General features: G+C 50.6%; 1 protein-coding gene across 1 annotated transcript; it reads right to left on the reverse strand.

Moving 5' to 3' along the window:
- Positions 1–10,119: 10,119 nt before the first annotated feature.
- Positions 10,120–15,242, reverse strand: RAX (retina and anterior neural fold homeobox). The gene is made up of 4 exons (XM_025365606.1): positions 15,024–15,242; positions 14,091–14,405; positions 13,531–13,784; positions 10,120–10,686 (listed from the first exon to the last, which is right to left on the reverse strand). Exons 2-4 carry the CDS (start codon positions 14,377–14,379, stop codon positions 10,186–10,188), a joined length of 1,044 nt encoding a protein of 347 aa, XP_025221391.1. The 5' UTR covers positions 14,380–14,405; positions 15,024–15,242; the 3' UTR covers positions 10,120–10,185.
- Between the last annotated feature and the right edge of the window lie 615 nt (positions 15,243–15,857).

Below are 15,857 nucleotides of genomic sequence, written 5' to 3' on the forward strand. Positions count from 1 at the left end.
GTATTTATCACTGCACTTAGGCTAGTGGACACTCAATATCTGTTAGCTGATCAATGTATCTTTATTGACTCTAAATAGGCTGAACTGGTAAGGGAGCAACATGATGAAAATGATATTTAGGAAAAATTTTCCGATGTGAGTATCTGCCTGCAATGTGTGTAAACAGCAAGAGCCTGGTGGGAACACTAATTTTGTCTTGTTTTTAACAGCTTTATTGAGAAATAATTCACATACTCATCATTCACCCAAAGTGCACCATCCAGTGATTTTCAGTGTGTTCACAGATACGTGCAACCATCACCAGAGCCCATTTTAGAACATTTTAATCACTTCAAGAAGAAACTCCGTATTTTGTACTTCCTATCCCCTCTGTGTCCCCATGTGTCTGTATCCCATCATGAAGCAACCACAAATCTACTTTCTGTCTCTATAGATTTCCCTATTGTGGACTTTCATATGAATTTCCATTCATATAGTGTGTGGTTTTTGGTGACTGACTCCTTTCATTTAACAATGTTTTCAAAGTCTACACATGTTGTAGCCTGTATCAGTACTCATTCCTTTTCATGTCAGAATAATATTCCATCATATGGATGTACCACATTTTATCAGGTCATCTGCTGATGAGCATTGAGTTGCTCCCACCTTTTGACTATTATGAATACTGCTATTATAAACATTCATGTGCACATTTCTGTGTGACCATACAGTTTTCCTTTCTCTTGGGTGTATCTTACCTGGGAGTGGAGTTGTTGGGTCATGAAGTAATTCTGTGTCACTCATTGGAAGAACTGCCAGAATGTTTTCTGAGGTGGCTGGCCCATTTTATATTACCATCAACAGTATATGAGGGTTCCAATTTTCCATATTCTCACCAATACTTCTTGCTACCTTTTTTATTCTAGCCATCCTAATGTGTGTGTCATGGTATCTCACTGTGATTTTGTTTTGCATTTCTCTGGTGACTAATTATGTCAAGTATTTTTTTCTTGTGCTTATTGGTTATTTATAGATCTTCTTTGAGAAATATCTATACAGGTCCTTTGCCCATTATAAAACTGGGTTACTGATCCTTTTATTATTGAGTTGCAAGTGTTATTTATATGTGCTAGAAATGAGTTCCTTATCTGATGTATGATTTGCAAATATTTTCATCCATCCTGTGGGTTGTCCTTTCACTTTGTTAATGGTGTCCTCTGAAGCACACGTGTGAAATTTCAATGAAATCCATTTTATCAATTTTTTCTTTTGTTGCCTTTTTTTGGTATCATATTTAAGACTCTTTTGCCATAATCCATGATCATGAAAAAATTTACCCCATGTCTTCTTCTAAGAGTTTTATAGTTTTTTACTCTTATATTTAGGTAGTTTATCTATTTTGAGTTACTTTTTGTATGTGGTATGAGGTAAGGGTCCAGCCTCATTCTCTTCATGTGTATATCCAGTTGTTCCAATTGAAAGGACCATTGTTTCCTCATTTAATGGCATTGGCACCCTTTTTGAAAATCAATTGGCCACAGATGTTTGGGCTTATGTATGGATTCTATTCTTTCAATTGATCTATGTGACAGTTCTTATACCAGTATCACACTATCTTGATTACTATTGCTTTGTAGTAAGTTTTGAAATCAGGCACTGTGAATCCTCTTGATTCTTTTTCAGTATTATTTTTGGATATGCTGGGTTCCTTAAAATTCCACATAGATTTTGGAATCAGCTTGTTAATTTGTACAGGGAAGTTATCTGGGATTCTAATAGGGATCATGTTGAACCTGCAGATCAGTTCGGGACTATCACTCTCCTAACAATGTTGTCTTCTGATCCTTGCACATGGGATATTTTTCTATTTATTTAGATCTTTTACTTCTTTTAACAAAGTTTTGTAGTTCACAGTGTAAGTTTTGAACTTTTTGTTATATGTATTCCTATTCTATTCTTTTTGGTGTTATTGTGGTTGGAATTGTTTCCCTTATTTCATTTTTGGATTGCTCATTGCAGTTACGTAGAAATGCAATTGAATTTTGCATATTGATCTCGTATCCTGTAACCTAGCTGAACTCATTTATTTGTTCTAAAGTTCAAAGCCTCAAAGTGAAAAAGTACGTGGCGGTCCAGTGAAAATCAGAGTGCACTGATGTCATTTGTATAGAGAATGAGCAGAGAAAGAAGGTAGAGTGTGAATGCCAGTCACAAGCCTGGAAAGATAGATGAGGTCAAATTTGGGAGAAGCTCAGATGTCATCCTTAGGAGCTTGGCTCTTCTTCCATAGGCCATAAGAAATTGTTTTTAAGCAGAGGAATCGTTTGAGACAACTAATTCTGACTACAGTGTGAAAGATAGATTGAAACGATTGAGGAATAAGGAGACCAATGTGGAGGCTGTATTTTTATAGCTCCAAAGCTTAGCAAAAGAAAGAGAGCCAGGCTCTTTGGAAGCAACAGACTGAAAGGGTTCTTTGAAAATAAAATTTAGCCAGGCGCAGTGGCTCATGCCTGTAATTCCAGCACTTTGGGAAGCCAAGGCAGGCAAATCACTTGAGGTTAGGAGTTCTAGACCAGCCTGACCAACATGGTGAAACCCTGTCTGTACTAAAAATACCAAAAATAGTCAGGTGTGGTGTCACATTCCTGTAATCCCAGCTACTCAGGAGGCTGAGGCAGCAGAATTACTTGAACTTGGGAAATGGAGGTTGCAGTGAGCTGAGATCATACCATTGCACTCCAGTCTGGGTGACAGAGTGAGATTCTGTCTGAGAGAGGGAGAGAGAGAAAGAGAGGCGGGGTGGGAGGCCTCAATTAATTAAGAAAGAAATACCATAAAATGGGCCTAGATGCAGGAAGTGCCGCCATAACAGAAGCACTGCATGCCACGGAAGGCCATGCAGCATGAGTGAGATGATAAAGCCCCGAACTGGGAAACTGGCAGGGAGAGGAAAAGCACAGGTAGGTGAATACAGGAGACATTCTGAAGTAAAGCTGATGGGGCTAAGTACTTGACTGCATATAAGGGTTGAAAGAAAGGAATTGGATTTAGGTATGGCTGATAGTGACCCTAAAAATTAGGATCAAAACAGAGCCCGGGTAGTAGTACAGAGCTAGTATGGTGCTCTACAGTGTCATCAAATTGGATCTGGATCTTTTTTTTTTTTTTTTTTTTTTTGACGGAGTCTCGCTCTATTGCCTAGGCTGGAGTGCAGTGGCACCATCTCGGCTCACTGCAACCTCTGCCTACTGGGTTTAAGTGATTCTCCTGCCTCAGCCTCCTAAGTAGCTGGGATTACAGGCATGCACCACCACGCCCGCCTAATTTTTGTATTTTTAGTAGAGATGCAGTTTCACCATGTTGACCAGGCTGATCTCGAACTTCTGACCTCAGGTGATACACTCACCTTGGCCTCCCAAAGTGCTAGGATTATAGGCATGAGCCACCATGCCCAGCCTATCTCTTCTTCTTTTTTTTTTTTTTTTTTTTTTTTGAGATAGAGTCTCATTCTGTCACCTAGGCTAGAATGCAGTGGCGCAACTTCTGCCTCCCAGGTTCAAGCAATTCTCCTGCCTCAGGCTTCCCAGTAGCTGGGATGACAGGCGCCCTCCACCACACCCAGCTAATTTTTGTGTTTTTAGTAGAGATGGGGTTTCACCATCTTGGCCAGGCTAGTCTCGAACACCTGACCTCAAGTGATCTGCCCGCTTCGGCCTCCCAAATTGCTGGGATTACAAGCGTGAGCCACTGCTCCCAGCCAGGGACCTGGATCTCTTCTATGCTGTTGCTCAACATCCTCACAGTGTGGCTTCATGGCATGGGCCAAGATGGCTGCCCCAGCACCTGCATCACGCCTGCCTCAGAGCCAACAGACTGCAGGGGAGGGGCATAAGAAGGATTTTCCCTTACATGACATAGGTCATTATTTAATCACATCTAATGGAAAGGGAAGCTGGGAAATGTCTTTATTCAAGACATCCAAGTGATCAGCTAAAATTTGGAAGATATATGGCTGAGAAATAAGGTAGAAAGGAAATTTGGATATAACTTACCTCGAGGGGTTAAGAATTACTCTGAAAAATAATTATTATCATATCCATTGGATGCATATAAATGCTGAAAGAGGAGCAAAGGTTTTAAGGAGCTTTTAGGAGCCTACAGAGCAAAAAATAAGATTTTATTTGAACACATTTGTTTTGGGATAGCTTCTGGAATGTTCAGGTGGAGAAAACCAGTAGGCATTTGGAAATTTATGTACAGTTGGGTCCTTATTTCCCCTCCTTAGGCCATGCTGCTTGAGTGTTGGGACTTTATCATTACAGGCCCACCATGGGGTGTGTGTGTGTGTGTGTGTATGTGTGTGTGTGTTTTAAGACAGAGTCTTGTTGTAAGACAGAGTCTTGCTCGGTTGCCCAGACTGGAGCGCAGTGGCGTGATCTCGGTTCACTGCAATTCAAGAGATTCTCCTGCCTCAGACTCCTGAGTAGCTGGGATTACAGTGCCCACCACCATGCCCAGCTAGGCCCACCATGTTTTGTAACAGTCTGCAGATTAGGTAAAGACAGCAGGAAGTTAAGATAGTATGAGAAAGAACACAACTAGAGACTCATTTTAAAAAAATATCTCTGGAGGGACTACAGCATCCAGCCACTGTTAGGATTGGAAAAAACATTTTGCAGGGAACTTTGGACAGGAAGACATCCTTGTATGCAATTCATTCAGAACCCACTAACATAAATACACACACTTATACTAAGCACAGAGCAGAGGAACGCTGCTTCTCAAATGAGCTGTCACGTTTTCGGTGTCTATGTTGAAGTAATGAGGGAGCAGAGATCTTAGAGACCTAGTGCTCCAGTGAGGTTTGTTGACAGTACCCTGTTTAAGGTCCCACGAACAGGCAATGTCACAGTCATGACTGGGCCACAGATCTCCTGACTCCCAGGCAGAGGAGCTGCCACTGCACCTGCCATTAAAAAGCTGACAGGCGCAGGGTGCTGGGGAACCCAGCAGTCTCCGCCTCTGCCAGGGCTGGGGGAGACGCGGCCAAGGATCTAGATGATTTAATCCAGTTTACCAAAGGGATTTTATAGTGAGCAATTAAGGCGTGGTAAAGGCATTAATCACTAATGAGTCATTAACTCTGCCCACTATTGTACAGTTAACAAGCGGAGGCCAGATTATTAGAACTTGTCCCCAATAAAAGGGACGACAAGGTCACAGAGAGCATCATCCGCCTCCACAAGGGTCGGGTGCTCCTGTCTGGCGCTGCGGGGTCTCGCCTTTCCCAGGAGGGCAAGAAGGCACCAAGGGGGAGTGCGGAGCTCCGTCTACCCGAGCACGGAAGTGCAGCTTTTAATTACTTTAACTGTATTTTAATAAATTAATTTTTAATTTTATCTTCCCTGACAGTCTTTCCCTGCCCACCTTCTAGAGGCTTGGATTCCATTCATGTAACAAGATTCTGCTGGTGAAAAGAAGCTCTTGGGATGGAGGCTGGAGAAGCGGACTGGGCGAGGCTGGGAGTGGGGCTGGGAGCCTGGGGTGAGGGGTGGAGCTGGAAGGGGTGGATGACGGGGAGAACATCTCATCAAATGCTGAAACCGCCAGGGCTCTCAGGTCCGCACCCAGGGTGCCCTCACCGTACGCCGACCCTGTGGGGAACGCGCTCTCTGGCTCTCTGGAAGCTGAGTTGGGGGTCCTGGACTCTCTTGCCGCCCCCAACCCCCGCTTCCTGCGCGTGGGCTCCGGCGGTCTCCGCAAAGACTTTGAACTAGCCGGTGAATTTGGACTAGAGAGGGAGGAATTGACCTTCCCTCTACCCTCACCAGCTTCTAGATTAACTGGGGCGGTGTGGGGGACAGATAGGGATTGTCTCCACTAGTTTGGCAATTCCCTTTCCCCAAACATTAAATATATATTTAGGATAAATAAATTCAGCAGGGTGGTCCCAGTTTAATTGCTGACCTCTGGTCAAAGCCCTCCCCTCTTGGGGGTTCTCTTCTAGTCCCTCCACCCCATCCCACCCTCACCAGCCCGGATCACCCTCCTGAGGAGCGCAGGTGGGGGCTCAGACCGGCAGGGGACAGAACTGGGTTCGGAACTAGGAAATCCACAAGGGATACACAGCCTGGACCCGTCCAGGGCCGCAGCGCCGAACCCCAGCACCCAGAGCGAGGGCGCCTCCGCGATCCTACGGTTGTTCTCTTAACGTCGAGCCTCTGGAGCCCAGGAATCCAGAGAGGCCGAACCCTCAGTCCCCTGCGTCCGTGCAGGAAAGAAATTGGGTTGTGAGCATCGCCAACAGAAGCCGGGAGCCATGGCGCGCGCTATGGACACGCCGCCCTCGCGCACAGAGAATGCTCCAGAAAGGGAAAAACGCAAAACTTAAAATGCTCCGACAGGCGCGGTGGCTCACGCCTGTAATCCTAACGCTTTGGGATTTCGAGGCGAGAGGGTCGCTTAAGGCCAGAAGTTGGAGGTCAGCCTGGCACACATAGTGGACCCTCGTCTCTACAAAAAAGTGAAAACAAAAATCATTAGCCGGGCGTGGTGGCGCGCGCCTGTGGTCCCAGCTACTCCAGAGGCTGAGGCAGAAGGATTGCTTGAGGCTGGGAAGTCGAGGCTGCAATGAGCTATGATTGCGCCACTGCACTCCAGCCTCGGCGCCAAGCGAGACCCTGTCTGTAACAAAACAAAACAAAACAAAAACTGCCTTGGGGCTGGCTGATGGTGGCCACGATCACCGGGGAGGTTCGCTCCCGGCAGGCTCCAGCTCTCTGGGTCAGCGGAGGTTCCCTGAGGCTCTAAGAGCTGTCAGCAACTCACCTCCCCAACAGTGTCTGACTCCGCCCTTCTCTCCGCGCGGTCCAATCCGCGGCGTCCTTCCCCGCCCCGCCCTCGTTGTCTGAGAGGCCCGCCCAACCTGGTTCATAGGAGCAGAAGAGGATCCGGGTCTACAGACCCGCTTGCTTTCCTCCTAGGGCCGGGCAGAGCAGACATTGTCGGGGTTTGGGAAGGAAGCATCTCCAGACCTTTTGAATTGACTGAAACCAATCGAGGCTTGCCCTAGGTCTGTTCTTGGAGCAGCACTGTGCCTTTTCTTCCGGAACCTCGTGAGACCCATGTGGTTCTTGTTTTCCTTCTATGGGCACTGGTGGCATCGCCTGAGCCAAATCTGCAAACTCATTAGGGAAGATTCAAGAACCATTGAATGCGATTCTTGGGAAAGTGATGCAGGCTTCCCTCGGGGTCCCTGAAAGCCTCATGCCCGACAGAGCCAACAGTCTACTTTTGGAAGCTTGTGCCCCAACTTCGGCCAGCGCCTCTGCAAAGAGTATTCTCTAGCCATGGGCTTGAACTGAGAGGCCCCAAGTATTTCAGGGCCGTCGGGGTTTTAATGCTCTTTATCACAAGCTGCTCACCTCCAGTCAGAGTTAAGTACTGGATTCCCGCCCCATCTGCACCCCTACTCCTGGAGCTGGCAGTGAATCTCCCACCCTCAGAGCTGCCCTGCGGGGCTTGGGGACGGGGGAACCCTGGGGCAGATGCTGTGTGCAGATCTCTCCAGGAGGCTCGGGAAAGCACAGCTAGTGCCCACCGCCCAGGATCTCTGTTTCCAATATGGCCTAATGAGCTGTGGTAGAATTGATATAAGGAGCACTTATCAGCAATGTTTTCCCAACACGCACTGTGATGGACACTTCTGGTTATTTCAGTCCTAAACACTTAGAAACAGTGTAAACTGGGACAACCTCTCCGTGCCTCAGTCTCCTCATTTATAAAATGGGGCTAATTGTATCTTCTTGGCAGAATTGTGGTGAGGCTTAACTGAGCCAGTAGACGTAAACCTCTCAGAAGAGTGCTGGCACATAGTAAGCCTTCAATGATCATTAGCTATTGATATTTTTGTGATCATTTTCCGAGGGCTTGTCTCTGAAATCTGGGTATGGCTCACTCTGTTGATGCCTGGAGAGATGGTTTAGAAGAAAATCTATTATCGTCTGAAACTAAACAGTAGAAGATGAAGTGGAAGTAGCAGAAAAACATAGGGAAAGAACTGAAAAACAGCACAGAGGAGACGAAATGGATAATCTTGGCAATGATCTAAGGGAAGTGAAGAAGATGTTGATGGTGGCATGCTCAAGGTCACAGGTGCCCAAGACTGCGGTAAGAAGGAGGACAGGGCAAGTGTGGTACTCACTTGGAGCCCATGAAGTGGGAAGTTCTGTAAATAAATCATCCTTAGGGAATGAAAGGATGAAACAAATGATAGGCCAAACACTCATTCTGGTTTTGTTTTGTTTTGTTTTCTTGCTAAGAGGTGATAGCACATGAGCTACTCCATTCGTCTCTCGCAAGGAGACATACTTGTGAGGGAAAGTGCAGATATTACTCCCTACCTCTTGGGGGAAATAATTTATTCAGTAAATTTTTACTCATCAGCCTACTGTGTGCAAGGCACCAGCTGGAGGTCTAGGGGTACACAGTCCTGGTTATGCAATAGCCTCTCAGAACCCCCAGAGAAAGGACTGGAAACTGTGATGAGGCTTCCCCTACTTCCAGCTCCAGTGTGGTCATCCTTTTCCCAAGTCGGTTTCAGGAACCGGAGAACAGTCAGGGAATTTCGGGGAAAGGGGGACCGTGATTACGATCCATATTTCGTCATGCCAGGGTCTTGGTACTTTACACAGTCTTTACAGGTACGGACAGTAGCTAGTTGACGCCAATTAAGGCTCTGGCGGCATCATCCCGAAAGCACGCTTAGGGACGGGGGTTGTGGGGTAGACGGGGGTGGGGTGGGGTGGGGTGTGGCGAGGACCTGTTGGCAGGCATCCAGGTTCTGCTGGCCGTGGCCCAGCTTCCAGTGTCACCGGTGGATATCGAGCACGCTCAGACGGAAGTCCGGGACTCTCGAGAGTCTCAGGAGCTTGTGAAGCGGGCTGAGATTTCGGGATTCCTTCCTCGCCCTAGAACCGGCGCCAAAGAACTGCAGATACTGTCCAGGGCACGCTCGCAAGAACTAGTCCTCGGGGCGGTGCCGCAGGGCGCTCCAGGACACTCTCCGAGCACCGCACCTCACCAGACACGCCTTTTGCCGAACTCTGGGTTGGCGAGTGTGGAGCGAGTTGGGGAGGTTAGAGTCTCGAGGCTCCGAAAAGGAAAAGCATCTCTTTGTCTCAGTGCTTGTACCGCTAGTCACCAGTCCTGGGTGTTAGGGACTGGCACCGAACCGGAGATCTACCTGGTGAGCTGAGAGGAGCCCTTAGGAGAGCGGGGACGCCAGGGGCCGGGGGACACTTCGTCGCGTCCTAGGGAAATTGGTCTTGACGCTTTCTATTAAAGTCAGACTTCAAAGTATCAGCTGCCGCTGGACTATGGGGCTAGCGGGGGAACTGGGAACGCGCTAGTGGCTGAACCTTAGCCCCTTCCACTCCGGACCCCACGCGCGCACATCCACTCCAGGGAAGGGCGCCTCGGGTCTAGGCCGCCGAAGCGTTCCGAATGGGGACGATTCTCTGGTGCAGCGAAGTGTCCCTAGAATTTTCACGGGAGAACCCTGAGCTTCTTCTCAGTCCTCCTCTTTCCCTAACGCACTCTGTCCATCAGCGCGCCCTCCTCCCGAACCCCCATATTCACTCCTCTCCCCAAGTCCTAAGCGTGCTTAAACAGAGTCGAAACAAAACAAGCATGCCTTTAATTCTCCTCTCAAATACTTTGAAACTACTTATACAAAAGTTCCTCAACCTCTATTTTTCCGCCGCCCCTGCTTCCCTGTTACGATTATCTGGGGATCTCCAAGTCTCCTGGGAATGGCCAAGTTCAGACGCTTCAGCCTGTTTGGGCCTGGAGGCTCCAGCGCCTGCGGGGATGGGAGCGGCGTGGCCAGCGGGGCCCGGCAGCTTGTTGGCCTCCAGCTGCAGGGCTGAGGTCCGCGAATGTGTTGAGGCGGCCAGAGAGCCTCTCCTCAGGCCTGAAAGTCGCCCTTCTTCCCGTGCGTCGGGAGCAGGCGCATGGTATGCCTGGCTGGTGGCTTGCAGGCGATAGGAAAAGAGGGGCCGAGTGGGGGGGGGGGGGCCCGGGGGGGGGGGGGGGGGGGAAGGGGAAGGGGGGCCGGGGGGGGGGGGGGGGGTCCCTGGTAGAGAGGATGTGGATACGGTGCGCTCGGCCCGGGGTCGGCTCCCAAGACGGTCCCCAGTACCCCTAGAGGGCCTGCCACGGCTTCCCGATGGCCTGGATGTGCTCCTTGGCTTTCAGACGCAGCGCCGCAATGCTGCTGTTGCGCGGGTCCGCCTCGTCCAGCGGGAACTTATCCCCGAAGCCGGGCCCGCACGGGTAGGAGGGCGGCGGCGGCGCAAGAGGCTGCAGGCCGGGGCCCAGCGGTGGGGAGTTCAGGAAGGGCGGCGGCGGCGGCGGCGGCGGCGTGTAACTGGCGGGCAGGCTCTGCGCCGGCGGCCCAAAGCCCGGCAGGCTCTGCAGCGCCGTGGCGCCCCCGCCCGGCAGCGGCGGCCCGAGCCAGGACTCCAGCGGCAGCGCGCCCCCAGCCGGCCCGCCACCGCTGCCCGGGCCCGCCCCGAGGGGCGACAGTGTCGCCGAGGGCGGAGAGCGGCTGAAGGAGAGGAGGGGCGAATCCTGCAGCTTCATGGAGGACACTTCCAGCTTCTCCTGCCGCCGCCACTTAGCCCGTCGGTTCTGGAACCACACCTGCAGGAGAGAGCACAGGGGCTGTCGGGAGGCATCGGAGGCTGAGGCCGCGTCCCCAACCCTGAGCCCGTTCAGCCCGGCAGGTTCCACTCCCTCCTCCTCAAATAAAACTAGGGGCGCAACTGTTAGGCACCTGCCGAGCGGGGGCCCGAATCTTCTTCCTTCCACCCACTCCGACTCCTCCCACCTAGCATTCTCTTTTCTTTTCCACCTTTTTTCTTCTTTTTCTTTTCTTTTCTTTTCTTTTCTTTCTTTCTTTCTTTCTTTTTTTTTTTTTTTTTTTTTGTCCCATCCTAGTCCTCCGCGGCGTCCCACCCTTTTCTCTGCTTATCTCATCCATAACTGTGGTTGTATCTGTTTCCAAATCCTAGTACAGAGCAGGAGCTCAGAAAAAAAGTGAATTTAACTCTGCAATCGGATCGTAGAACTTTGAAATGAGATCTCACCAATTTTCTGTGACCTGCTGGTTGGCAGCCCCTCCTAACAGTTTAGACTTGCTTCTTCCCTGTATGGTACAGCTCTAAGTTGCTGTAGTTTGGTCTCAGACTTTCTCTGCTTTACCTACCCTTTGTCTCTAAATACAGGTATAAATAAATATTGTTAAGCAGAGTAACTGGCGAGAATGGGGATTAAAATTCACGTATTTTCACGGATTACTGGTTATGATAACTAGATAGGAGCAAGTGGGGTTTATTTTGCCCCAAGCATATTTGAATTGCTGCTTTAATATTTTCATTTTTATTTAATTAATATCTGCTTACTATTTCTGCTGTTTCTTATTACTTTCAAGGGGTATAATCATTCCAGTCTATTATATCTACTTTTACATTACAAAGCTAATTTTGACATTACCCTAAGACCTTAGCTCAATGACAAGGTTTTTTGCTTCTTCTTCTTTACATATACAAAGTTCTTGCCAAGAGTAACGTCGGGTTTCTTCCAATGAAACTTCATTACTGATTTGATAAAAGCTCTGGAAAATGTGTAATTACATTTTTACTACCAGTTCCACCTTCATAGGCAAGACAGAGAATCCGTTTAGTAGAGAACACAAAAGAACTTCAGCCAAACTGGTGGCTTTAGTGCTATATTTATGAAGGGAAATGGGGAGATTGTCGCAACCTCAGAAGGGAGAAAGTAGTTTTCAGTCAATAAAGGCGGGGGACTCCCTAGGACAGCTGAAAGAACAGCAATTCAGCACGTAAGCACCGCAGGGCAAGTGTGTGAGAGGTTGTAATTAGGGAGAAAAAGAGAAACAACAAAAGTGTAAGTACAATGTACCATCCCAGAAAAGATTCAGCTGCATATCTAAGGCCTCAAGTCTTCCTTAAATATTAGATATTTGCCAACAGTAGTGAAAAGAAACACTGATTTTGGTGAGGGATCCTGTCCCACCACCTCCTCAGCTTCCCTGTCTGTCAGCTGTAGCCTTCAGATCCAGTGTCCCAGGTTATAGACAGAAGGATTGAGGTCGGTTATGGCAATGCTCTACTGCTGCCCTCAGTGCGGGAGATCCTGCCTAGTATCTCTACCATCTGATTACATCATAGTCATGTGTTAAGAATGGCCATATGCTGGGTGCTGTGCTGGCCCTGTGGTCACAAAGAAGTCACAGACACTGTTCTCAAGAATCTCACAACTTAGAGAAGAAGCCAAAACCCCTGAACAAGGAATGAGGGAGGATGCAGGTGGGCTCAGGTCCCCAGGGAGCTGAGTCTGCTTTGCTTGAATTCTGTAGGGTACTGGGAGGCTTTGCCTGTCTTCTTTCTCTTGTATTCGTTCCCTCTCTCCCATCGTTCCTTTCTTGAAAGCAGGTGCTAAAATTTCCATCCCTTCAGTGAAATCATTGCAGCTTTACTGCCCCAAATTAGGAGACATTGAACTGTCCTTGCTGGTTAATCCCAAGTCACATTAGGGAATTATATTTTTTAAGCCATGACTTTTACTCATTACTTTCAACTCTTAAACTAAGCAGAAAAAAAAAAAAAAAAAAGCAGCAGCTTGTCCTCTTTTACTTTTAAGACGTGGACAAAAGCTCCGAACACTTGAGTATTCTCATTTCCTGGAAATCTAACTTATTAGACACACACAAAAATCCCATCTTAGTTCCACTGCCTTTCAGATGCAGTGAAATTTGTTCTCAATGTCTGTCTTTCAGCCCTCTGTAAACTCTCCCAATTTGGAAATCCTCCCAGATTTTTCACAGATGACTAGCAAATATTTAAGGCTTTCAAATATTTTAATGATCAGGGATTAAAGATAATTCAGCTTTAATTAAAGCGAAAACCTCTTTACAATAAAAAGAAAAGGCCTTTGCAGCGAGAAGTTTGGTTGGATGTGCACCAGAAAAGGAAAAGTCAGTTTCTTAAACAAATCCGACCAAAGTTTCAACTGCGAGGTGCCAGGCCCTTTGCAAGGAAACAGGGTTTTCGTTTTCAACTCAGTATACGCGGTTAGTGACGAGGGTAGCATTTGCGGCCCCAATCTTGTCACCTTCGATCCCTACCTGCATTCCCTTTCCACACAGCAATCCCCAACCCCTTCCTGGCTATGTCTAATGAGCTGTCGGCTTCTTCATCTTGCAAGTCATTCCTTTCTTCTCTTTTTAGCTTAAAAGAGGGAAACCCCCAAAGGGGAGCTCTTACTACAAACAGGAACATACTACTTGAAGGGTGGTGCACAGGGAACATCGAAGAGCTGTGCCTCTCCCTTGGGACTCTAGGCGTGCCAAGTCGAGGAAGGACAGTAATAAATGCGTGAACGCCCGTGAATTCCGAGAAGCATTGGCTGCAGTTTGGGCCTCGGGCCCTCCCGGATCCCAGTTTCTCAACCTGGGCTTTTTACCTGGACCCGGACCTCGGGTAGGTTGACCTTGCCGGCCAGCTCCTCGCGGCTGTACACGTCCGGGTAGTGGGACTTCTCGAACGCGCGCTCCAGCTCATGCAGCTGGTACGTGGTGAAAGTCGTGCGATTCCGCCGGTGCTTTTTCTTGGGCTGTTCCTCCTCTGACAGTTTCGCTTCGCCGGTGGCTGGCCCGACGGGCAGTCCTGGGCTCGGCCGTGCCTCCCCGGGCTCCTTGGGGCAGTAGGGGCGAGGACCTGGGGCGACGAGGCCCGGGAGGGTCAGATACACTCCCCAGAACACCCTTGGGGCGACCCCTCCTCGCCGTGGGCGCTGGCCAGCCCGCCTGCGGGCTCCGAGATGGCCCGGAGAGGTCCGGGGTGAGGGCGGCAATGGGGTCCTAAGCTTTCTCTGAATGCAAATTGGAAGCTCCCGCCATAAACAGAGTCCCCAACCCCGCGCCCAGGTGCCTTAATAAAAGTTAAGGAAGGGACACTCTCGTCTGGCAAACTCCTAAGCTCGGGCGCCCGAAGGGCCTCACACAGCCAGGGGTGAGCACTCACCTTCGTACTCTGGGGCTGGCGCCGGGGCTGGCGGCGGGGAGGGCTCGGTGCCTGCCTCGGGCGCCTTGGGGCAGGCGGGCCGCGCGCCCAGCCTCCTATCCCGCTCCTTCGCGCCCCGGGCACCCCGCTCCGCGGGGAAGGTGCCGAGGATCCCGTCGTCCTTGGTAAACCCCAGGATGGCCTCGATGCTGTGCAATCGCGAGGTGCTCCCTCCCGGGCTGCGGAGCAGGTGGCCCGCCAGCGAGAAGCTCCCGTCGGCCATGGCTGGCGCGCAGCCCGGCAGGTGCATGGGGGGCGCCGGGAGGCGGGAGGGCGCTTTGGAGACAGAGAGGAGAGGCTCGAAGCCGACTCTTTCCCAGTGTGGCGGTGCAACGCGAAGGGTCCGGACCCTAAGTTAAGCTCTGCGGGCGAAGCCCACCCGGGCTGCGCACGCTGGGGGTGGCCGAGCGCTCAGCCCGCTGCAGCCTTAGTCCCAGAAGTCGGAAGTTCGGGCTCGGGGTAGCTGGAGCTCTTGGAGCTAAAGGCGGGGAGCCAACTGGCCCTAGGCTCTGCAGCTATAGCCCGGGACCCAGCCCCTTCTCTAGGCCCCTCCCTCCACAGAGGGGCGTGTCCTTGCCCGGACCAGCCACAGGGTCCTCTCTTGGCCACCCCCAGCACTAGGAACATTCCCCTCCCACCTCTTGATCCGTTTTAAGCTTTACAAACACACTCCGGGGATCGGCGGCGCGATGCTTGATACGCCGGGGAGCCTGATCGCGGCGCACCCCTAGTCCTGCCTCAGTGGGGCCGACGCCCTTGGGCTCATCTCTCCCCTTGTCTCCCTGTACCTTGGGCTTGCCCTCTCACTTCAGACTAACCCCTAGGGGTCACCTGGCTCCTTGGACGCACCCCTTCCCAACTTCAGACTCGCCCGTCTCGCCCCCTCTGGCTCACCTCGGCGGGGCCGCCACCCTGGCCTGCGTCCCCTGGAAGCGCGGAGGCCCAGCCGAAGGCTTCCCAGCCCCGCACTAGTTCCAGTTTGAATTTCCCCTCGCTGTCTCCCTTTTCTGGACCCACTCCTTCCTTGGCTCGGTTGTACGAAGTCCCAGACCTCGCGTTTAGTTTGTCCGTCTACATTTGTTTTAACTCCTCCCAGTCCCCTCGGACTTGAGCGCCGGCAGCCCTCCTCCCTGCCCCCAGCGCCAACCCCAGGGCCATTTCTGTCCGCAAGTCCGGTGATCTCTAGCGCCCGATTGCCCAGCAGGAGACCGGGAGCCCGGAGTCGGATGTGCAGCCGGGCTTAGGTCCCGCAGGAGACCCACCAGGAATTCCTCGCTCTCACCCACTGCCCTGCGGGGAGGGCGGGATCCTTTACTGAAGTTACAGCGGTGTCGCACTCCCACCTCCCTCCAACACTTCTCCGGACCAAGGATATGGCCCAGAACTGACTGGGGAAGGACCTTCTCCCGGGGAGAAGGCCCCGCGCCTCTCCGAGGGTTCAGGAGTAATCGGCTTGCAGGCTTGCAGTTCTTTCTCCTTTGTACCCCCTCGAGGCTTCCGTGGCCCACAGCGACTGATCGGCCACTCGGAAAGATGATTTGATAGGGTGAGTGTGTTTCACCTGCCGCATTGCGGATGGACAATGGCGCTGTGAACATCGCACCCCTCAAATCTGAGGCGAGACCCGAGAAGGGCGCTTGGCCTTCCCTGAGCTGGTGGCCTGAACCGTGAATTAAAATGCTTTCCTATGAAAGCTCAAGAAGCTAGAGGACAACATCCCTAAAATCT

The sequence above is a fragment of the Theropithecus gelada genome, chromosome 18, assembly GCF_003255815.1.
Source record: "Theropithecus gelada isolate Dixy chromosome 18, Tgel_1.0, whole genome shotgun sequence".
Classification (NCBI taxonomy): Eukaryota; Metazoa; Chordata; class Mammalia; order Primates; family Cercopithecidae; genus Theropithecus; species Theropithecus gelada.